Below are 22,163 nucleotides of genomic sequence, written 5' to 3'. Positions count from 1 at the left end.
TAGGTTGATGGCTGGGTGTGAGACCTCGATGAAGGAGTTGTACCGTGAGATAGACATGGTCTACAAGGAAACTGACTCTGAGGAAGAGGAGGAAGTCCAACCCATGGTCATAGAGATAGATGATGAAGATGATGCTGTCGACCTGGATGAGGATAGTGACGTCATGTGTCTGGACGAAGGTGAGGAAGATCTGTGTTGAAGTTATTCCTCCCAGCCTGTCGTGTCTCTAACTCTCTGTCTCACCTTTCCTCAGCTCCCCAAATGGTCAATGGCCGTGAAGGTGATAAAAAGGTGGGATCACACACGCACTCACTCACGCGTGCACTCACTCATCCACCCACCCACCCACTCACTCATCCACCCACCCACCCACTCATCCACCCACCCACCCAGCTCTGATATTCTCTCTTTGCTCTCCATCAGTGTGAAGGGGAATCGTCACTGTCTATGCCCAGTGAATGGGACAGTGACCCTCAGGAGCCACCCTGCTTGCCGTCAGAGACCCCCGGCACAGAGAACTGGACCGGCCAGCCGTCCCCCTCCAGCACCGTAGTCTCAAGCCCCCCCCGTGGAATCAGCCCTGTCAGCGGAACAGACAGTTCTTCTGACTTGCTGAGCCAAAGGCCGAGCAATGCTGACGAGACCCAGGATCAAATCCCGCCCCGGGAGCAATGCTGCCAACAAGTCGCTGCTCAGTTTCCAGTGTTGAAGAACGGTAAAGAGGTGTTGGTGCTGAGCAAACTTCCAGCGCCCAGGCTGCTTGACTCTGTCACCCGGGCCAGGGCTCAGAGGGAGGAGGAGAAACAGGAGGAGGAAATGGAGGAGGAGCCACAGGAGGTGGAGCCACAGGAGGTGGAGCCACAGGAGGCGGAGCCACAGGAGGCAGAGCCACAGGAGGAGGAGGAAATGGAGGAGGAGGAGAAACAGGAGGTGGCAGAGGAGAGCAGCGATGGGTCAGATGCATCGTGGAAGCCACCTAAAGGCAGTTACCAAAGCTCTAGCGCCGGGACAGAGTCCTCGGAGGAGAGCGAAGCAGATTCAGTTCCTGGCACCAAGAGTCTTGGCCGAGGGACTGCTGCTGCGCCGAGGAACCGAGGGCGTCCTGGTCTCACCACGCACAAAGGACAAACCAAAACCACCACAAAGAAGAGGGAAGAACGTGAGCCGAACAGAAATCCCAGCAGCACCGGCACTCCGTCCAGGACCGGCACTCCGTCCAGGACCGGCACGAGCGGCTCTCCTGCCTCGGCACAACCGCCGCAGGGAAACACAGGTGACTTCACTTCTCAAACTCCCACTTCCGAATCCAACCGCTGTGTAGCTGAAGCGATTTTTTTCTCATCACAAGCGTGTACATTTCTCCCGGCAGGTAAATCCTCGGTGGTGCCGGCCTCCTCCAACCCGGCCACCCGGACCCCCTCACAGCTCTCTCAGGAGCCCGTCAAGGTGGGCATGGTGGTTCTGGCCCGGAAAAGTACAGAGAACTGGCAACAGAGCAAGATCCTTGAGATCAAATCAGCTGGTGAGAGAAAGGACACCCCGGACTCACACACACACACATGGTGCTGCACATGGACACACACACACACTTGAATTATGCCGTAAGCCGTTAAAGCCTTTCCTTCTCCATGCGTTTCCTCACAGACAATGACAACAGAGATAAGTATAAGGTGGATTTGAAAGGGAAGGGAAGCTGGCTGCCCGGACACCACATTGCGTTTGACCACACTCCTTCGCTGGGCAGCTTGTACGTTGGGGTACGCTTGCTGGCCAAGGGCCAGGAGGCCAACCAGTCAGAGTTCTCCTCCGGTACTCTTGCAGAACTGCCCATCGTTAAGAACCGTATGAGGTAAGGAGAGGAGGAAGGAGGAGAGGGGTTTATTATGCATCCTAATCGGAAGTCATGAGAAGAAAAGTGTTTTGATGAAAGCATCGTTGATTGCAAAGCGCTGATCACTCTTTCTGACGTTTCAGGTTTCTGGTGTTCCTCGACAATGGAACGCCGTGTTACGTCGGTCTGCCTCGGCTTCGCTTGGTTTGCAGACCGTGTAAGAATATCCTTTCTTTTCTTCTTCACACACACACAGACACACACTCACACAAGTATAAAAAGACAGGATTTTTCTCCGGTCTCGTCTTCAGTGGAGAGCATTAGCGATGAAGACATTGAGGATAAGACGTACAAAGACTTCCTGGTGGAGTACCTGAGGGTGTACCCCTACACCCCCATGGCTCAATACCGCCTGGGGCAGCACATCAACACCGAGCACAACGGCATCCAGAAGAGATGCCAAGTAGAGGCCATCGACAGCAGCCTCATACACATCCTCTTCCAGGTGAGAAGGGGTCGTATTTGATGAGTTTTTACTCATCTAGCACAGTGATTCTCAAAGTGGGGTCCCCGGACCCCTAGGAGTCTGCAAACCATAGCCAGGTGGTCCGCGAAAGCATTTTACCATAAATTATAAAATGGTAAAATTGTACTGTCTCATTTAAAAAGTGATAACATAAAAAATGATCTACAAATGGGACCATTTACACCAATAAAACAAGAATAATTGTGTCAAGTTAAGAGCACAAAGGGTATGCTGAATGTTACGCTTATGGGGGGGGTCCTTGGAAAATGTTCTCCCCTGTAAGGGGTCCCTAGCCCCAAAAAGTTTGAGAACCCCTGATCTAGCAGACAGATGACGGTGTGTAGGTCGTCATGCGATGTTTACGGAGAGAGAGAGGTTCCAGGCTTGTGTCTCTGTGTTTCCAGGACGACCAGCACAAGGAGTGGCTGTATAGAGGGTCTACGCGTCTGCAACACTTGGCCCAAATGAAGAAACAAGCGTCAAAGGAGACTTCAGGGACTAACTCTGGTTAGTCTCTCTTTTACTCTCTCTGTCTCTCTCTCTTTTGTCTGTTTGCCTAAATCTCTTTGCCATTTTCTTGAACTCACTTTAACCCTTGTGTTATCTTCTGGTCATTGTGACCCCACCGTCGTGTTGCGGCAACTTTACCTAATACAGAGATTAGGTGAAGCATTTTCTTTTAACCGTTGGGCTGTCTCACAACCCCCACAGTGCGGGGGTTTTTATTTGTTTTTGTATTGGGTAACGTTGGGTCGTCGTGAACTTTCGGGTCATTGTGACCCGAAGACAGCACAAAGGGTTAATAAAATAAAATGAATTTACATTTATAAAAGATATTTGAAACTTATTATCTCCCTTTTCACAATCCAGCGTTGCCTCAGAAAACGACTACCTCAGCCGTCTTAAAGCCCCGGAAGTATCGGAAGATCTTGTCGTCCAGCTCTTCCAGCCGGGCCTCTTCCAGTGCAGCGGCCCCGTCCAAACCTGCAAAATGCTCTCCTCTCACGTCAGTACAGTCTGTGTTCCATCAGCCTCTGTGACATATACGCTATGTGAACAGTTAAAAAATGATCTACTTCTGAGATATAATCAAATGCCATGAATGGAAGCTGATTTACCACATGTGTTGTATCCATCATGCTTTAAAACATGACATGGAATTAAAATTAATAGGGGGGTGTTTCTGTCTCTTTGGAACTGTTCTCCCCTATCCTGTCACTCATTTGGCCACCAACTCCTCCTCCTCCACCCCCTCTCAACCCACCAACCTCCTCTCCCACCCATCCATTCCCCTCCTGTGTCTACCCACAAACCACCTCTCTCCTCGCCCACCCACACCCTCTCTCTCCACCCCTCTCACCCTCTCTCTCCACCCCTATCACAGCAGCACCGTCATTCCGCCTCGTGCCTCGTCGACCCCCTACACCGTCCATCGCTGCTGCCCCGCCTGCCTCGGCCCCAGGGGAGAGCACCGCGGATGCAACCCCCTGTTCTTCCCTCTGCTCTGTGGCTTCAGCCGCAAGAAGGCCCGCTTAACTGTAGGGGACAAAAAAAAGGTGAGACCCAGGAACCTGTGGGTTTGGGCTGTACTGTGACATGGCTAGGTGAACCACAAACACCTGTGTGTGTCTCTTCTTACTCTCCCCCACTCCTCATCCCCTCTCCCCCTCCTCCCCTCATCTTCCCCCTCCTCCTCCCCCCTCTCCTTCCCTCATCCTCCTCCCCCTCCAGAAGTCCTTCCACATCTTCTACCGCTCCCCGTGCGGCGTGTCTCTGGCAAGCATGCCCGTGCTGGAGGACTACCTGCACCAGACCCGCTGCGACTACCTCTCCATCAAAATGTTCTGCCTGGACCCCTCTGTGTCCGTCACCACCACCTTACAGGCCACCGAGGCCAAGATCTTCATCCCGGACCTGAGCCAGGGCCACGAGGCGCAGCCTCTGTCCTGCATCAATGAGCTGCACAATAACCGTCCGCGTGGGATCTTCTCCTACATCAGGCAGCAGGTGGGGGACGGAGCAGTCAGCATCAACACCAGCCCGGACTTCCTGGTGGGCTGCGACTGCACGGACGGCTGCAGGGACAGGTGCGTGGGTTTGTGTGTAAGGGGTGTGCGTGTGTGTGTTTTGAGGGGAACATTTGTGTGTGTTTTGTTTGGGGTACGTGCCTCTGTGTGTGTCGGTTTATCGGTGTTCTTTGCTGCTTTCCTGGTTGCAGGACCAGCTGCTCCTGTCACCAGCTGACGGTGGAGGCCACGGCGCTGGAGGCTGGTGGGATTGTGGACGTCAACGCTGGCTACTCCCACATGAGACTGGAGAAGCGTCTGCCGACAGGGTAGGACTTTTATTTTGGTACATGCCGACAGAGTAGGACTTTTATTTTGGTACACGCCGACAGGGTAGGACTTCTATTTTGGTACACGCCGACAGGGTAGGAATTTTATTTTGGTACACGCCGACAGGGTAGGACTTTTATTTTGGTACATGCCGACAAGGTAGGACTTTTATTTTGGTACACACCTACAGGTCTGGATTTTATTTTGCTCCACGCTGTCACCGGTGAGCCTTTACTTTTGGTTTGTGCAGTTTGTCCTCATCCTTCTAGTCTTCAGCTACGTATGAATCATATCTGTTCTGTGTCCTCCTCCCCTCATCCCCCTCTCTTCTACTACCCTCTGCCCCTTTCTCTCCTCTCTCAACCACCCCTCTGCCCCTTGACTATTTGACAGTTGTTTTTTAAGCATACCTACCCCGCCACCCATTTCTAACCAAACTCTCTTTTCTCCTCCCCCTCACCACTCCCTCCCCCCCCCTACAGGGTGTACGAGTGTAACTCTCTGTGTCGCTGTGACCCACGCTTCTGCTCAAACCGGGTGGTGCAGCACGGGCTGCAGGTGCGCCTGCAGGTGTTCATGACCCAGAGGATGGGCTGGGGCGTGCGTTGTCTTGACGACGTGGCCATGGGCTCCTTCATCTGCTGCTACGCCGGTATGAAACACTGTTTACTTAAGGGCAGGGTCGGTGGTGTCGTTGAGACAAACTTGTTGTCGTATTCGCTGGAATAAACTTCACATCCTGATAGCAAACACCCTCAATGAGACCGACATGGGTGCCCCCCCCCTTACTTATCTGGTTGTGCCAACTTGACGTTCTACTCTTGGTCCTTAGTTCATTCCCATGGTGATCATAGATCTCAAAATCAGTAGTAACCCAAAGACATGGCCTTCAAGTTCCCAGATGTTAACCCATCGCCACTTCCCGCTTCACTGTCCTTGGGAGCCATGTTGTTTAATTCTTGGGACTCATAACAACCCCCTTTTGAGATACAAGCACATACAACAGTCTCCTATCCTGCTGACTCTGGGCATCCGCCCATAGACTCCCATTCAAAATGGACTTAGGTTTTGGAGGCTTAAAAGTTTGTGCCTCTGGGCATCCGCCCATAGACTCCCATTCAAAATGGACTTAGGTTTTGAAGGCTTAAAAGTTTGTGCCTTGTTCTACCTTTTCTCTCCCTGTTTGTTTCCCTTTCTCAACCTTGGCCAAACCCCCCCACATTCCTTACTAGAGACTAGTTCAGGACATGTTTCTACTGTACAGATATCACATCCCAAACCGAGGCCTTCTTCCTCACCACTGAATACCCCACATGCCTGCCTACCTGCCCTATAATCATTAAACCACGTCAGCTACATTTAGTATATTCTACCATGTATGATGGGCTCCATATGATGTCTCGTGTTCTTTCTCTACTTCCTGCAACGCCCTGGGTCCTAGCTTCCCCTTCTGAATCCCCTTTCTCTGTCTCGCCTCAGGCAAGGTGTTGACTAGCGAGGAGTTCAAGAACAACATGTTGGACCTCTTCTGTGCCAAACTGAACCTCATAGAGGGGGTTGAGACCCACAGTAAGGACGGCTACGAAAGCGAGGCCCCCTGCTCTGAGAACGAAACAGGTGCTTGTGTTTTCCGTCGAAAGACACTTTATTAATTTCACATTTGGCGATTAAGAAAACTTTATTCAGAAACAATTCCTTCCTTCCTTATCCTCAGACGGAAGTGACTCCGAACAGGTGAGGGGAGGTGAGGATCGAGCCGGCTCTGACCGCGACACCAACCGCAACTCTGACGTGGAATATCGGTCTGACGTCTCCTCTCTGAAGAGGAGCTACGTCACGCGCAGCAACAACAAACTCTTACAGGAAGGTAAGACGGCTGGGAGATGTATCACCGCGTCTAATGTAACGCAAGCATCAGGAGTTTCCTCTACCCTATACAGAAATTTGATATCCTTCCTTTTCATGACTGTGGATGACAGGACTTTGGTTGATATTCCTCTCACAGGCCCAGAGAAGGAGGCTGAGTCAGAGGACAAATCTCCTGGCCGGCCAACTGACAAAAACAACAAAGAAGAAGGTTCTTCGACCACCAGAAGGTTCTTCGAAGATGAGAAGACCTCCTATGTCATCAGTTCTAAAGCGGCGGGAAATGTGGCTCGCTTTTTCAACGTGAGTTTGGAAAATAGTTTGGAGGGGTATTATCACACGCGCTGTACCGAAGCTTAGTTTAAACTACATCTTTCTAAAATTCAAACAAATCTAGGACCTTCTCTTTATAGGCACATCTTGAAAGAAAAGTCGATTGGATACGGATAAGCAGATACAATTTATACCCTGTACTTTACTGCAGCAATAATACAACTACTCTAGGACCTAGAGTGTTGTTGTGTTGTGTTGTGTATGTGTTAGTGAGAGGGTAATATGACTCTCCCCCTCCCTCTCCTCTGTCTCCCTTTCCTACATCCCTTCACCCCCTGTAGCACAGCTGTTCCCCTAACCTGTTTGGTCAGAATGTATTTGTGGACAACCATGATCTTCGCTTCCCCTGGATAGCCTTCTTTGCCAAAAAGTAAGCAGTATTCTCTCAATCCGTACAACATCAAGCGATTATCTATGACATGAAGTATTGAACTCATTCAGGTGTATAGTTCAAGGCATACAATGTATTTTTTATGTTATGTGAGGACCTCAGCATGATAGCTTGGTGTTCAGTACAAGTTTGGTCAGTAGGAAGTTTATAGCTTGGTTCTAACCTGTTTGTTCACTCGTTTCTGTCTTTCTGTCTGTCTTTTTAGGCGCATCAAGGCTGGTTCAGAATTGACTTGGGACTACAGGTCACAGATTGGTGCACTGAATGAAAGTGTTGTGAAATGTTTCTGCGGCTCCCCAAAATGCACGGGAAAAATATGATAGTCCAACTGTACATAAATGAAATACATTTTAGTATCGTTTTATTTTTTACACATTTCAAATAAAACATATTTGTATCTTGATGTCATATTAATGCTGTGATACAATTTTATCCGAACGTATATGCAGAGTTACTTAAATAAATGTATAATGTGCATACAATCTGAAGTAAATTAGACTGATGTGTCGGTACAACGCAGTTGTGAAGACTGGTTGTTTACGTGCAGAGCGCACATTTTCTACGACGGGGGAGGAGCAGCGAAGCAAGTCCACTCACAACCAGGCAGCTAGCTGGCTAGCTAGGATTTTTTTTTGTAAATTTGCTAGCTTGCCAGAACACGAAAACAAGAATCGAAGCGCCAACACGGATTTCTTGTGGGACAAACGCACAGGCCTCGCTGCTAGAACGGTACAGTAAAGTAGCCTTTTTTCAGTGAATACAGAATATAGTCTAATAGTAAGCTGTTGATCGAATGGTTGCTCAGTGGCTAGTAGTACTGCGTTACCGTTATTGGAGTACCAAGCAACGTTGGTTAGCCAGTATGGTTAGTCCATCTAGTGCTAGCTAGCTAAGTAACTAAGACGCCAAGATGGCGGTCAAAATTAGCTATTGAAGTCGACACAGGTTGCTTGCTAACGTTATAGCGGGTACTGTAGCCCTATTTAAAATCTAGTGCTAATGTTTCGTGGCTAGGCATTATTATACAGGCCATATTAATTATTTAAGGTGACATTCATTTGTCTGCACATTTTTAATCTGAATAAGCTGATTTAGACGGTCAATGTCGCTAGCTAGCAAACAAACCAATCGACGATGTTTTGACAGACGAAAACGTCAGCAAGGAAGTTAACCATCCGTATACATTTATTTTAGAGTTGTTTTTGGAAATACACATTTTGTCCTTGTTAAGCTACCATTCCTCCTGTCTACTTAAGAAACGTATAAGGTAATAGATTGCATGACGTTAGCAAGAAGTGGGAGGGTACCGTAGGTATCACCAGAAAGTTGGCTATCCTGCTCCATGAGAACAATTTGACGAGTTGACAGTTCTTTTAGGCATAAATAAACTACCCGCTACCCATTTCTAACCAGGCTCGCTATTCTCATCTCCCATTCTCCACAAAGCAGCTCTTCATACAATCTTTCGAGATGCATTCAACACACCAACCCCACCCTTTAAGGGGCAGATGGACTCTTAACTTCAACTCCATTCCAGCTAAATAAACTCCGGAACGTTGAGAATGTTGCATGTCTTTGTAACAGATGCCTCACTCGAGACGGTTTCCGTCTTCGGAGCGAGCCAGCCGGAGCAGCTTCCAGGACCGGTATCGGGAGAGAGACAGAGACCGGGGTCGCAAGCAGCGTCTCCGGAGGTCGCCCTCTTTTTCATCGAGCAGTGACCGGGAGAGGGACCGAGACAGAGATCGCAGAGGACGGGGACACAGACAGGAAGTCAGCTATGCACGGTCGAGGAGGTAAGGCTGGAAACTTCCGCAGTGCTCTATAGTGTTTTAATTTAATGTTGTATCTTTGTTGTTTTTCAGCTCATGAGTAGTGACTTTGAAAATAAAAACGGATGTTGGCACAGAAATGAAATCTTTAGTGTAGTGATGTATTTATTTACTTTTCATTCAAAGTAATACACACAGAAGGGGTTAATAGTGCACAGCACTCTATACAACCCACATGCATGTTTTTAAATACCCATCCTCTCTTTTCTTTCCCTCCCTCTCTCCCCCCCCCCCCCTCTCTCTCTCTCTCTCTCCCTCTCTCTCTCGTTCAACTGTGACAGTCGTCTTCCCCTTCTCTCCCTGTTTTTCAGCTACGACAATCGTTCAGCAGAGCGCAGGCCTTTCGACCGGCGCTACTGCGAGGGCTACAGAAGACTGGAGCAGGAGCGTGAACACGGAGCGGGGGAAGGCTACTATGCCCGCGACTTTTCCCCGGCCATGTACGACTACCGGCGGGGCCGCGACCGAGAGTGGGAGGAGTCGCACCGCCAGAAAGGCAGCAGGCGTAAGCACAAACGAAGGCGACGTAGAACAAGGTCCTATAGCCCATCCTCTTCGGTGAGTACAGCCCCACCTCTGGTTGTCTTGTAGTCCTCCCTCCTCTCCTCACCTCCCACCCGCTCCCCTCTCTCTCTCTCTCTCTCTCTCTCTCTCTCTCTCTCTTTCTCTCTCTCTCTCTGATTCTCTCTCTCCTTCTCTTGTCTGTCTCTCCTCCTCTCTAACATTCTCTTGTCCCGCAGCTCCTGGTATCGGTAAGTAGCACAATCTTTTTAGTTTGTCTAGTTTTTTTTTTGTCAGCAGGATTTCATTTAGTTTGAATTTTTTTATTTATTTAGAAGACGCAGTCAAAATGCAGTTAAATCAACAGTCACCGTATTAATGTAGTGGTTAAGGATCATGTTGACTACTGTGACTGGAGTGGACATGGGGTGGATCAAATATTGTCCCTCCCCACTTTTTTTCCCTCTCTGCATTATAGAAACTTAATTGAAAAGAGGCTGGGATTTGTATATCTCTGCTGGTGATCTTGTCCTGTTGTCAGCTTGATCGCCTGACATACTATCACATAATCTTGTGTTTGCTGGGATAGTCCTACTCTGCTTTAACTAAATGGGGGAAAACATGATAGTTTTTCAGTAAGTTGCTTTTCACTGTCTTTCATGACCTGGTTTTCCATTCATGAGTGGATGTGTAGGTTGCTTGTGTGCTCTGGAGCAGCTAAGGCTGCAGTGTAGAGGGGGAGAGAAGCAGAGGAAGAAATGTTATCTTTGACTTGTTCCCTTGCACTATATCCCTATCGTTATATATTTCCTCACGTGGTGTCATACGAACCGCCCAATGACCACCAAATCCACCTACTACTACAACCACTACATCAACTACACCACCCTCCTCTTCCTCTGCCGCCCACCTCCGTCGTCGCCGTGGCTACGGCTGCCCCCCCGAACCCCCCCCTCTCCTCCTGTCCCCTGTCGGTCGTGTTGTGACCTGCTGCTGATGTCGTGGGGGCTGAAAACAGCGGAGCGACAGCCGGACAAGGGCTCTGAGTGTGAGGGACGACGAGGAGGGTCACCTGATCTGCCGGACTGGGGACGTCCTGCAAGAGAGATGTACTCACTGCCACTACTCTATCGTAACCTTTCTCCATATGAGTATAAACAAAACAACTAGAGAGCTTTCACTGACAGGGGGAGTGCCTGATGATGATGATGATGATGCTAGGGTTGTTGTTTGCTCTTGCTGAAAAAGCAGGGTGGATTGCAAAAAAAACAACACAACAAAACAAGTTTTGTATTTTTTACTTTGTATTTTGAATTTTTTGGACATTATTAGGCTACTGCTTTTGGTTTTGAGCACGGGTATGTTCCATGTCAGAGGAATTTCGATTTGTTTTTATTCGTCTCTCGTGCGTCAGGTTTAACTTGCATCCGAATCTAAATTTAAAAACAAATCATAAATTTGTAGAAGGACTCTTCCAGGAATAGTCGTAGAAAAATGGGGAACGTTTAGAAAGGATGTCGAGAAGTTGTTTCTTCGTTCTCTTTAAACGTAACGCTCTGCCAAACCCTTAAGTTAGACCTCCTGAAAGACAACACAGATGACGTTAACCAGTAGGTTTCACATTTCTCTGGATTTGTCTAGTGTATTCTCTGTAGGATTATGTAGAAGGAGCCTCTCTTTCTATACACTAACTCCTATTTATCAGCTCTTTAAAAAGGGATACACGTGCCTTTAGCATTTTGTTGGCTGCAGGCAGTAAAGTAAAGGGGGGAGGGCGTCGAAGGGTACTCCCTCATAGGTTCGGTCACGTGCGAGGGTGCGTGGACGCCAAATTATCCTAGGTTATGTGTCCTGAGTGGCGTAGTTCCGCTCTACGTTTTGGGGAAGGGGTCGTGGGCGTTGCTAGGGAACGCCTGTCACTTTGTGTGTCTAAAGTGTCTGTTCTGGCCACATCTCTAATTCCCTTTACCTCCTCTCTCCCCGCTTCCTCTCTCCCCCCTCTCTGTGTGTGTTGCAGACGAAATCCTCAACACGCTGGGGGAAGGCACGTTTGGCCGGGTGATGCAGTGTGTCGACCACCGCAGGTGTGTATGAGTGTACCGTGTAGGCTGAGGTCTCACCCCGCGGCCAGGGTTCAAATCCTGCCTTGGCCCTTTGCTGCACGTCTTCCTCTCTCTGTCTGGAGCTCGCTCTCTCTGCTTCTCCTGTCGCACTTTATTTAAAACTGTCCGATAAAGCAGGAAAAATTGCCAAACAAACGCCAGCTGTCTGCTCGCGTCATCCAGACCCTCTTTGGGAGTCTGGTTTCTCCCCGGTTTATGGTGACCGACAGGGAGCCAACCGGTCATCCGCGTTGGTCCAGCTGTTGGGTTATGAAGACCTAGCTCGTTATTCTCAGGGTGTAAACAAGGTGTGGGACCTGTGACACAGGTTGGCCCTGGAACACAGCGGAGATGAGGCGTGATGGTAGATCAGCAGGCGTGATGGTAGATCAGCAGGCGTGATGGTAGATCAGCAGGCGTGATGGTAGATCAGCAGGCGTGATGGTAGATCAGCAGGCGTGATGGTAGATCAGCAGGCGTGATGGTAGATCAGCAGGCGTGATGGTAGATCAGCAGGCGTGATGGTAGATCAGCAGGCGTGATGGTAGATCAGCAGGCGTGATGGTAGATCAGCAGGCGTGATGGTAGATCAGCAGGCGTGATGGTAGATCAGCAGGCGTGATGGTAGATCAGCAGGCGTGATGGTAGATCAGCAGGCCTGCTCTCACGCAGCGCTCCTGTCCTGGAGCGTGTTCGCTAGTCCTTCCTGAGCCTGTTGTTGTTACTCGATCACATGGAAGCGTTTGGGGCTGGGCGGATTACTCCCTGAATAACCGCCTGGGGAACGCCTGCCTGTCTCTCTCTATCTAGTCTGTCTCTCTGCTTCTCTGTCTCTCTGCCTTGCCGTCTCTGTCTCTCTGCCTTGCCGTCTCTGTCTCTCTGCCTTGCCGTCTCTGTCTCTCTGCCTTGCCGTCTCTGTCTCTCTGCCTTGCCGTCTCTGTCTCTCTGCCTTGCCGTCTCTGTCTCTCTGCCTTGCCGTCTCTGTCTCTCTGCCTTGCCGTCTCTGTCTCTCTGCCTTGCCGTCTCTGTCTCTCTGCTTCTCTGTCTCTCTGCCTTGCCGTCTCTGTCTCTCTGCCTTGCCGTCTCTGTCTCTCTGCCTTGCCGTCTCTGTCTCTCTGCCTTGCCGTCTCTGTCTCTCTGCCTTGCCGTCTCTGTCTCTCTGCCTTGCCTCACTGGCTGTGTCTGCTTTTCTCTCTCTCTGCTCTCTCCCCTCTCCCCCCTTCTCTCTCTGCTCTCTCCCCTCTCCCCCCTTCTCTCTCTGCTCTCTCCCCACACCCCCTGACCACCCCAGATTAATAGTGGAGCAATTGCGTTTTTCACAGCAGCTGGAAGGCAAACCAAACTAGTTGCGTTTTGCACCGCTGCGGCCGGAGCTTTTAGCAACTGATACCTCTAATAGAAAACCAATAGCGCTATTTATGTCCCCATGCCACATCTCACTGCCGTAACTTGATGCTTCACTGGCATCAAATGATTAAGTCTTATTTTTCCCTACACTGATACATGTATCTTTTATTTTTTCTTCGTTATTTATTTGTACAAGACATTATCTGGAAACTTGAAAGGGAAAAATTTGCCACTGATCTGTTCCTTTTAACATTCAGATGTGTTACGCACGAAAATTCCTGTCAGTGGTGCATTATGGGAGCCGTTTGGGGCAGTGTTCTCTCTGTCTGTCAGTAACATGTCATACGTCTGTGTTCCTCAGGGGCGGGGCCAACGTCGCTCTGAAGATCATCAAGAACGTGGAGAAGTACAAGGAGGCAGCGCGTCTGGAGATCAACGTTCTGGAGAGGATCAACGAGAAGGACCCAGAGAACAAACAGTGAGTTTCAGCGTAGCGGTTAGAGCATCTGACACCCGATCGAGAGGTCGCAGGTTCAAATCCCGCTGTCTGTGTCTGCTCAATGAGTGAGATGGTTATAGTTGTTCCTACTTCCTGTACAACAGTTCTCCCTCTTACCCTCATCCTGCTTCACGTGTGGAGGGACGTTCTGTCCAGTGGTTGATGGTGTTTTTGCTCTCTCTCTCTCTCTCTCTCTCTCTCTCTGTCTCTCTGTCTCTCTGTCTCTCTGTCTCTCTCTGTCTCTGTCCTCCAGCCTGTGTGTCCAGATGCACGACTGGTTCGACTACCACGGCCACATGTGCATCTCCTTCGAGTTGCTGGCCCTTAGCACCTTTGACTTCCTGAAGGAGAACAACTATCTGCCTTACTCCATCAGCCAGGTCCGCCACATGGCCTACCAGGTCTGCCTGGCCGTCAAATGTAAGTTCTCCCTCGGAGGCCATTTGCTCTCTCCATCTCTCTCCGTCTCCATCTACCTCATACTTTTTAAATCAAGAACTCAGTCAAGTCATACGTTTTTATTTCAAGTACTTATTTTCAAATCACTTACAAGAAAGTAACACCATTAAGTGTTACGTTCATGCATTTGATTAAAAACAAATATAAACCTTACTTATTTGACCTCCCAGCTTGCAACGATGTGGCGCTGCACTGGTTATACTGAAGTTGAGCACACTTGATGTGTTGGCTTGTTTGCAGTGTCTGACCCTTGACCCCAGCGTTCGTGAGCGTTCTCACAGGCACACAGACCCTCGTTCATCCTCTGTTGACGTAATCACTCCCGCCCTTTACGTTTGCCATGAAAAGTCACCATTGTTTGCTGTAGTACAGTCTTCAGCCACATGGTGGCGCCACTGGCTGTAGGACACAGCCTTCAACCACAAGGGGGAGCCACTAGCTCAACCACAGCTCATAGGACTGCTTATCTGACAGGAATCATTAATCTGTGAAAGACATCTTGGAAGGAAGTGTTTATCGTTTTGTGTTCTAACCAGGCTTTTCTCTCTCTCCCTCCCCCTCCCCCAACAGTTCTCCATGACAACAAGCTGACCCACACAGACCTGAAACCAGAAAACATCCTGTTTGTCAACTCAGACTTCACCATGACCTACAATGTAGAGAAGGTAGGAGGAGGGAGGGACAAAATTATTTTTCTCAAACTCGAGAAGCGATTTCCTCGACTGCTACAGGCGGGGTTATACAAGGTCGCTTACTGACATCTAGCTGGCGCGAACATGAACGTCTTGTCTACATTCCGAACACGACACCCAGCAGGATAACTTGTGTTGCTCCGTTGCTCCCTGACAGAAACGTGATGAGCGCACGGTGAAGAGTACGGCGGTGAGGGTGGTGGATTTTGGCAGCGCCACATTCGACCACGAGCACCACAGCACCATCGTGTCCACCAGGCACTACCGCGCCCCCGAGGTCATACTAGGTAAGTCACCTAACCCTGAACTCTGACCCCCCCTCCCCTCCCGAGGTCATACTAGGTAAGTCACCTAACCCTGAACTCTGACCCCCCCTCCCCTCCCGAGGTCATACTAGGTCAGTCACCTAACCCTGAACTCTGACCCCCCCTCCCCTCCCGAGGTCATACTAGGTCAGTCACCTAACCCTGAACTCTGACCCCCCCTCCCCTCCCGAGGTCATACTAGGTCAGTCACCTAACCCTGAACTCTGACCCCCCCTCCCCTCCCGAGGTCATACTAGGTCAGTCACCTAACCCTGAACTCTGACCCCCCCTCCCCTCCCGAGGTCATACTAGGTCAGTCACCTAACCCTGAACTCTGACCCCCCCTCCCCTCCCGAGGTCATACTAGGTCAGTCACCTAACCCTGAACTCTGACCCCCCCTCCCCTCCCGAGGTCATACTAGGTCAGTCACCTAACCCTGAACTCTGACCCCCCCTCCCCTCCCGAGGTCATACTAGGTCAGTCACCTAACCCTGAACTCTGACCCCCCCTCCCCTCCCGAGGTCATACTAGGTCAGTCACCTAACCCTGAACTCTGACCCCCCCTCCCCTCCCGAGGTCATACTAGGTAAGTCACCTAACCCTGAACTCTGACCCCCCCTCCCCTCCCGAGGTCATACTAGGTCAGTCACCTAACCCTGAACTCTGACCCCCCCTCCCCTCCCGAGGTCATACTAGGTAAGTCACCTAACCCTGAACTCTGACCCCCCCTCCCCTCCCGAGGTCATACTAGGTAAGTCACCTAACCCTGAACTCTGACCCCCCCTCCCCTCCCGAGGTCATACTAGGTCAGTCACCTAACCCTGAACTCTGACCCCCCCCCCCCCCCCCCCCAAGGTCACACAAGGGCAGTCCCCTAACCCTGTTCCTGTGGTCACAGTAAAACGCTGGATCACTCTTCGTAGATCTCAGTAACAGGCTGGAACTCTTCCATTAGAACTCCTCTTTTAGAACTCTTCCATTAGAACTCCTCTTTTAGAACTCTTCCATTAGAACTCCTCTTTTAGAACTCTTCCATTAGAACTCCTCTTTTAGAACTCTTCCATTAGAACTCCTCTTTTAGAACTCTTCCATTAGAACTCCTCTTTTAGAACTCTTCCATTAGAACTCCTCTTTTAGAACTCTTCCATTAGAACTCCTCTGTTAGAACTCTTCCATTAGAACTCCTCTTTTAGAACTCTTCCATTAGAACTCCTCTGTTAGAACTCTTCCATTAGAACTCCTCTGTTAGAACTCTTCCATTAGAACTCCTCTGTTAGAACTCTTCCATTAGAACTCCTCTGTTAGAACTCTTCCATTAGAACTCCTCTGTTAGGATATTGGCACCCTTCCATCAGAACATGACACAACTTTTGTTTTGGTACGTAGATGTATTTTCGTACCGTAGTTCCTGAGAGCTAGGTTGACATCTTCTCCGAAGTGCCACTGAGCCTCTTGGAAAGCCCTCCTCCAGGAGAGCACCACATTACTGGAGCCCTGCCACTGCTTCTGGGGCACTTTTAAGCGCAGGCTAAATCCGGGTGTCTCCCTGGTGGTGCCAGGGGCTCCTAGGCTTGTTAAGGCTTCACAAACTGTCCTCTGTTGAGACATAAACCCTAGCACGCAAACTGGTGTTGTCATCCAAACATTGACCTTAGAGTTCAACCAGCAAGCTCTACCAACCTAACACCTTCCCAGCTCTAAGCAGGGAACCTATTTGTCTGTCGCTGTAGATGAAAGCATCTGCTAAACAAAGGAATGTGTCCTGGTGGGTGGTGGTCACTGGTCCTGTGTGTGTGACCTGTTGTGTGTGCTGTGGTCCTGCAGAGCTGGTCTGGAGTCAGCCCTGTGACATGTTGTGTGTGCTGTGGTCCTGCAGAGCTGGTCTGGAGTCAGCCCTGTGACATGTTGTGTGTGCTGTGGTCCTGCAGAGCTGGTCTGGAGTCAGCCCTGTGACATGTTGTGTGTGCTGTGGTCCTACAGAGCTGGGCTGGAGTCAGCCCTGTGACGTGTGGAGCCTTGGCTGCATCCTGTTTGAGTACTACCTGGGCTTCACGCTGTTCCAGGTACGGGACAAACTAGCCTGCGCTCCTACGAGACACACACACACACTCCTGTCTATCCTGTGTGTGTGTGAGAGAAAGTGTGTGTTTGTTGCTCCTCTGGCCCACTCTCTCTTTCTCACACACACTGTCTTTCTCACACCCACACACACACACACACAGAAAGAGACATTCTCAGGGAGCAGGAGGGAGGCAGGCTGCTAATCCCAGGGGATTACCCCCTGGTTGAGGTCTGGTGAGGAGGGGCCGGACCAGGTCAGGACCCAGCGCCTCATATGGGCCGATGACATCACTACAGATCAACCAGGGAGGGGGGGGGCTTTATCCCCCATAAAGAGCCAATACTGATCCTTAGCTGAGAGGAAGTCTGTTAATGGATATTTGCAGATTTAATGTGTTTGTGTTTTTCTTTCAGGAAGTTTACTTTAATAACCATATATGTCTGTTATAACAAAGTTAGGAAACAGTCAAGAATTCCACTGTACCCGTAGTTGTTGGTCTATGATTTAGGAGGCAGTTGATTTGGGATTCAGGAGCAGGTTTTGGACATGGCTGTTGGTTGGTATTTATCTGTGTCGAGAAGCTGCTTGTCTAACTGGACAAACTCTGTCTCAGACGCATGACAACAGGGAGCATCTGGCCATGATGGAGAGAATCCTGGGCCCGGTGCCTTCTAGAATGATCCGCAAGACCAGGTCAGAACTGCACGCGTGCATGCACTCACACACACACACTCTCACACATACACACACACTAACACACACACTCTCACATATGATCTGCCTGCCCTCCAGGAAACAGAAGTATTTCTACCGAGGCCGTCTGGACTGGGACGAGAGCTCGTCTGCAGGGAAGTACGTGAGGGAGAACTGCAAGCCTTTGAGGGTAAGTGGACCAGAGCAGAGAGGAGGAGAGAGGAGGCAGGAGGATAAAACACCATCTGTGGTCTCACTGCAGGGACTGACATCTCTCTCTTTCTCCCTCACCTCCCCCCTCACCTCTCACCTCCCCCCCTCCCTCCCTCACCTCCCCCCTCACCTCCCCCCTCACCTCCCTCACCTCACCTCCCCCCCTCACCTCCCTCACCTCCCCCCTCCCTCCCTCACCTCTCACCTCCCCTTCTCACCTCCCTCACCTCCTCCCTCCCTCACCTCCCCCCTCACCTCCCTCCCTCACCTCCCCCCTCACCTCCCTCACCTCACCCCCCTCACCTTCCTCCCCCCCCTCACCTCCCTCACCTCCCCCCTCACCTCCCTCACCTCACCCCCCTCACCTCCCTCCCCCCCCTCACCTCCCTCACCTCCATCCTCACCTCCCTCACCTTCCTCCCCCCCCCTCACCTCCCTCAGAGGTACCTGCTGTCTGAGGCAGAGGATCACCACCAGCTGTTTGACCTGATCGAGAGCATGCTGGAGTACGAGCCGTCCAAGCGGCTGGCGCTGGCCGACTCCCTGAAACACCCCTTCTTCGAGGCCGGCGTGGCAGGCGACCCAGCGGGAGGGAAGAGCTGGGAGGGGAACCGCGACATCAGCCGGTGACACGGGGCCTCCCCTGATCACCCCCTCGACCCCTGACCGGCTGGAGGCTGAGCGCAGACTAGGTGTGTCAGGTGAGGCCTGTGGCTGTCTCAAGGTGTTCTCGTGATCTGATCTTCGTAGCATGGACTTCCTCCCTCCCTCCCTTCTGCTCCCAGCACACCCAGACCCCCTCCAGACTGCTTCCCCAGACAGACTCCCAGAGAGAGACAGACCCTCAGCTAGGAGACTGCAGAGGCGGGAAGGAATCAAGGAGTATAGTTCTCACCTCCCTCCCTTCCCTCTCTGTCGAGGTACAGTGACCAAGAAAGGATTGTTTTACCCCCCAGCTATAGCAGACCCCCCCCCCCCCGGCCTTCCCTCTGCATGTGCTGGTGAGGAGGGATATTTCTGAGCGTATGGGGCTGCCCTGCGTTTGGGAGGCAGAACCGCAGCCTGGGAGCGACGTCAAACCCCTTTGGTTTGAAGCGAGGCTTGAGACACAGCCAAGAGCAGAATTGTGTTTGCTCGTTCTGTGAAAGACAACATGGAATGTTTGGTTCTCGTTTGAGCTGGTGAGATGACAAGTCTAGGCATTGATGAACACTCCACCCATATAGGCCTGTGTAGCCTCTGATATAGGTAAATAGTTATTTCTGTTACGTTATGCAACGCTTCTTTGTGTGGGGGCTGGATTAATACGCCGGCATTATAATGTATTGTTCACTTTTTTTTTTCCCCAACTGTTTTATTTTAATTGGCTGTCCTTTCTCTTATCTTCTTGGGAAGTCCCGATATAAACACACACACACACACACACCACTACACAAACTGCCTTTTTCCATGTGTGAAGGATTCAGGCCTGTGGTCTATGAGATTAAGCACACATCCAGGACATGACACAGCATGTGTTTACAGTATTTATTATGGAAGCAACAGTGCCCCGCCCCCCTCCTCCATTGTACATAAGTTTGTTTTTGTATGAATTTAAATGTATAAACCTGTATATATGTACGATTGTGTAGAAATAAAGATGAGTCCTCCCTGCCGAGGGTTCCAGCGTGATCCCTGTCACCCTCAGACTCTGGCAGAGTCAAGGGGAGGCAGGTGGTCTTCAAATAACCTGACTGACTCAATCCTTCATTTTGGGAGAGCAGGGAGTGACTGTCCTCCGTTGTGGGTTTGGTGGCGTTGGCTCCATAGAGTTAATATAACTAGAGTAAGATACTTTTGTCTTTTAAGATGGCGTCCCCATTTATTTCTATGAAAAGTACTCAGTGGCGGTCTGGTTGGTTCTCGTCTGAACGCGCCACACCAAGGGATGGAAAGATGGAGAGTATTTGTTATCAAAGTGATAGATGGATCGAGAGACAGAACGATAATGGAAATAATCTTATTGAAAATAGTGACAAAAGGGTGAAGTGGACAATTAAAGTTCAAGAATAACTAATATGATTAGATTAGAAAGAGATTACTTTACATGATTTGGGGTCGCTTCCAGTTTTAACTTCTGACAAACTGAAATGTCTACCTAACATGCAGGAATCATCTTAAACAAGGTTCCCAGGTGGTCTTAAAAAAGTCTACAATTCTGAACTAAAAACGTCTTAAAAACGGCCAGACGGATGTTATTTCTGCAACACAGATAAATATTTAACAGAAATGTACAGCTTCGTCTATTATGGCTGAGAATCTTTTGATCGGGTTTTGTTCCGATTCTTGAGGTCAGATAATTTTGATTTTTTAAACAAATTGCGATTTTATATATGCTTACATGTTTAAAAAAAAAGAAAAAGTGAATCAATGTGAATTGCTAGAAGACTGAATTGCAATTCATATGTGAATAGATTTTTGATTGCTTTATCCTAAATTTAATTAATACTTTTTCAATGACTATATTCATTGAAATAAAAATATTTTTGGGGGGTAAATCGTCGTGTAGGTCTGAAATTTGACTTACTAAAACCTGCAGAAACCCTAAAATACTTATGGAGACAGAAATGGAAGGGTCACATCGGTATATCAATTGGTAGACTACACATCAGTTCTATCGTGTTTGCAGTTGTCAACACCGGGCCTGTGATTGGTCCACCCATCTTGGCATTCGTCATCAGTCCCCCGTGCTCTTCCCCTGTGAACACGAAATCCCTTCTTTGCCAAATTGTCTCTGCCATCTGTTACTGGTGCCAGCTCTTTTTCAAACATGAGGTCAAGTCACCCAATCATCTGTCCATTGACAAAAATACCCTAATGGGTCATGCTTGATCCTATAGCTGCTGGTTATTTATAAATACCAGTAGTAACCTCAAAATAGAGAATGAAATAACGTTCTGGTGAAAGATTAGTGTTTTTTGACATGACTGTCCTCGAGAATGTAAACCAAAAAGTAAAATTAACTTCCTATAACTACAAAACGTCCTTTAACTCACAACTGAGATGAATTCGCCCCTTGAAAAACATATTTCGTTAAACTCGTCCTGTATAAACATCATGTCCCCATTCAAGAGTTGTCCCCCCACCACCCCACCCCAGGTCCGTATCCTTCCTCGCCGGCAGATTATGAGATTACCTGAAGACGTAAGAGTAGCTAATCTAGTAGACAAGCAGGTGGAGTTATCTCCAATCTCGTTTAAGAGCAGCTGGGAACAGAGTCTGATCCAATCCTGAAGAGTGTACCTGAGGGACGAACCCGAGCAGCGTAGGCCCTACCTGAGGACCGCCGTTGCTGAGACTCAGTAGTGAAGATCCCTCCGCGGATCGAACACGCGTGAGAAGTTTGTTCAGATAATTCAGATACTTTTGTTTTAACGTTGCGGTTGGACGTTCGACTTTGCGCGGGATTGTTTTTTGTAATTGTTGCTACTGCATGTATTTGCATCTGTAGATCTGTGGCTGGACAGTCCGTTCTTCGACCCTGAAATTTACTGACACCTTACACAAAAGCACTCCCAAACTGGAGTTCTGGTAGGAGTAGAAAACAGTATCATTGACGTACACACACGTACACAAAAGCCACAGAGATGGATGCGGCTATGAAGAAGTCACTGGCAGCTCCCATCAAGCAGCTGACCAACTACGTGTACGGGACGAAGAACGGCAGGCGTGGTAGCGTCAAGAACACCCCGGCCGTCCGCAGGAAGAGCATCGCTCGCAGAAAGAGCGTCGTTCGTAGGAAGAGCGCCCCGTGCACCAGCCAGAAAGTTCCGGACTCCTGGCTCCGGGTCTATCAAGCGGACCTTCAGAGAGAACGGTACGGCGATGGGAATAAGTAACGACGGGGGGGGGGTGATGTTTGGAAGTGCCTCTCTTGGGTAGGCCTTGGCTACTTTTGTAAAGAAGCGGGGTTGCTAGGAGTGATTTGTGTAGATAATCTTTGGTAGTCCTAGCATGTAGGATTACGGGTAACATTGTGAAGTGCTTTGAGCTTGTTTAGTCGTGCACGTGTCTAATCTTCCTTGTGTGTGCCTGTGCTCTGTGGATCAGGAAACTGAGAGAGGCCAAGTTTGCCAAGAAGAATGCTGAGAGAACTGTGAGAGCAAACTTCAGGAGCCAGCACTGTCTTCGTAGG

The 22,163-nt window shown here is 49.7% G+C and overlaps 1 protein-coding gene across 7 annotated transcripts; it reads left to right on the top strand.

The window, feature by feature from the left end:
* Nucleotides 1-869: 869 nt before the first annotated feature.
* Nucleotides 870-19,717, top strand: clk2a (CDC-like kinase 2a). Of its 7 annotated transcripts, none has more exons than XR_006955991.1 (17): nt 870-1,273; nt 1,370-1,522; nt 1,645-1,849; nt 1,975-2,048; nt 2,143-2,336; nt 2,762-2,864; nt 3,228-3,363; nt 3,745-3,913; nt 4,089-4,444; nt 4,576-4,692; nt 5,176-5,345; nt 6,173-6,310; nt 6,408-6,560; nt 6,699-6,862; nt 7,174-7,262; nt 7,489-8,012; nt 8,868-8,956. XR_006955991.1 is itself a non-coding variant. In XM_047018602.1 (13 exons), exons 2-13 carry the CDS (start codon nt 8,868-8,870, stop codon nt 18,617-18,619), a joined length of 1,599 nt encoding a protein of 532 aa, XP_046874558.1. In that variant the 5' UTR covers nt 7,847-8,012; the 3' UTR covers nt 18,620-19,717. The 7 variants fall into 7 exon arrangements, 3 of the variants coding, with proteins under 3 accessions (XP_046874558.1, XP_046874559.1, XP_046874560.1); XR_006955992.1 differs by having other exon boundaries at nt 3,742-3,913; nt 4,092-4,444; XR_006955993.1 differs by having other exon boundaries at nt 3,742-3,913; nt 7,179-7,262.
* The last annotated feature ends 2,446 nt before the right edge of the window (nt 19,718-22,163 follow it).

The sequence above is a fragment of the Hypomesus transpacificus genome, chromosome 4 (genome assembly GCF_021917145.1).
Source record: "Hypomesus transpacificus isolate Combined female chromosome 4, fHypTra1, whole genome shotgun sequence".
Taxonomy (NCBI): Eukaryota; Metazoa; Chordata; class Actinopteri; order Osmeriformes; family Osmeridae; genus Hypomesus; species Hypomesus transpacificus.
This window is presented reverse-complemented; position numbering and strand designations above follow the sequence as displayed.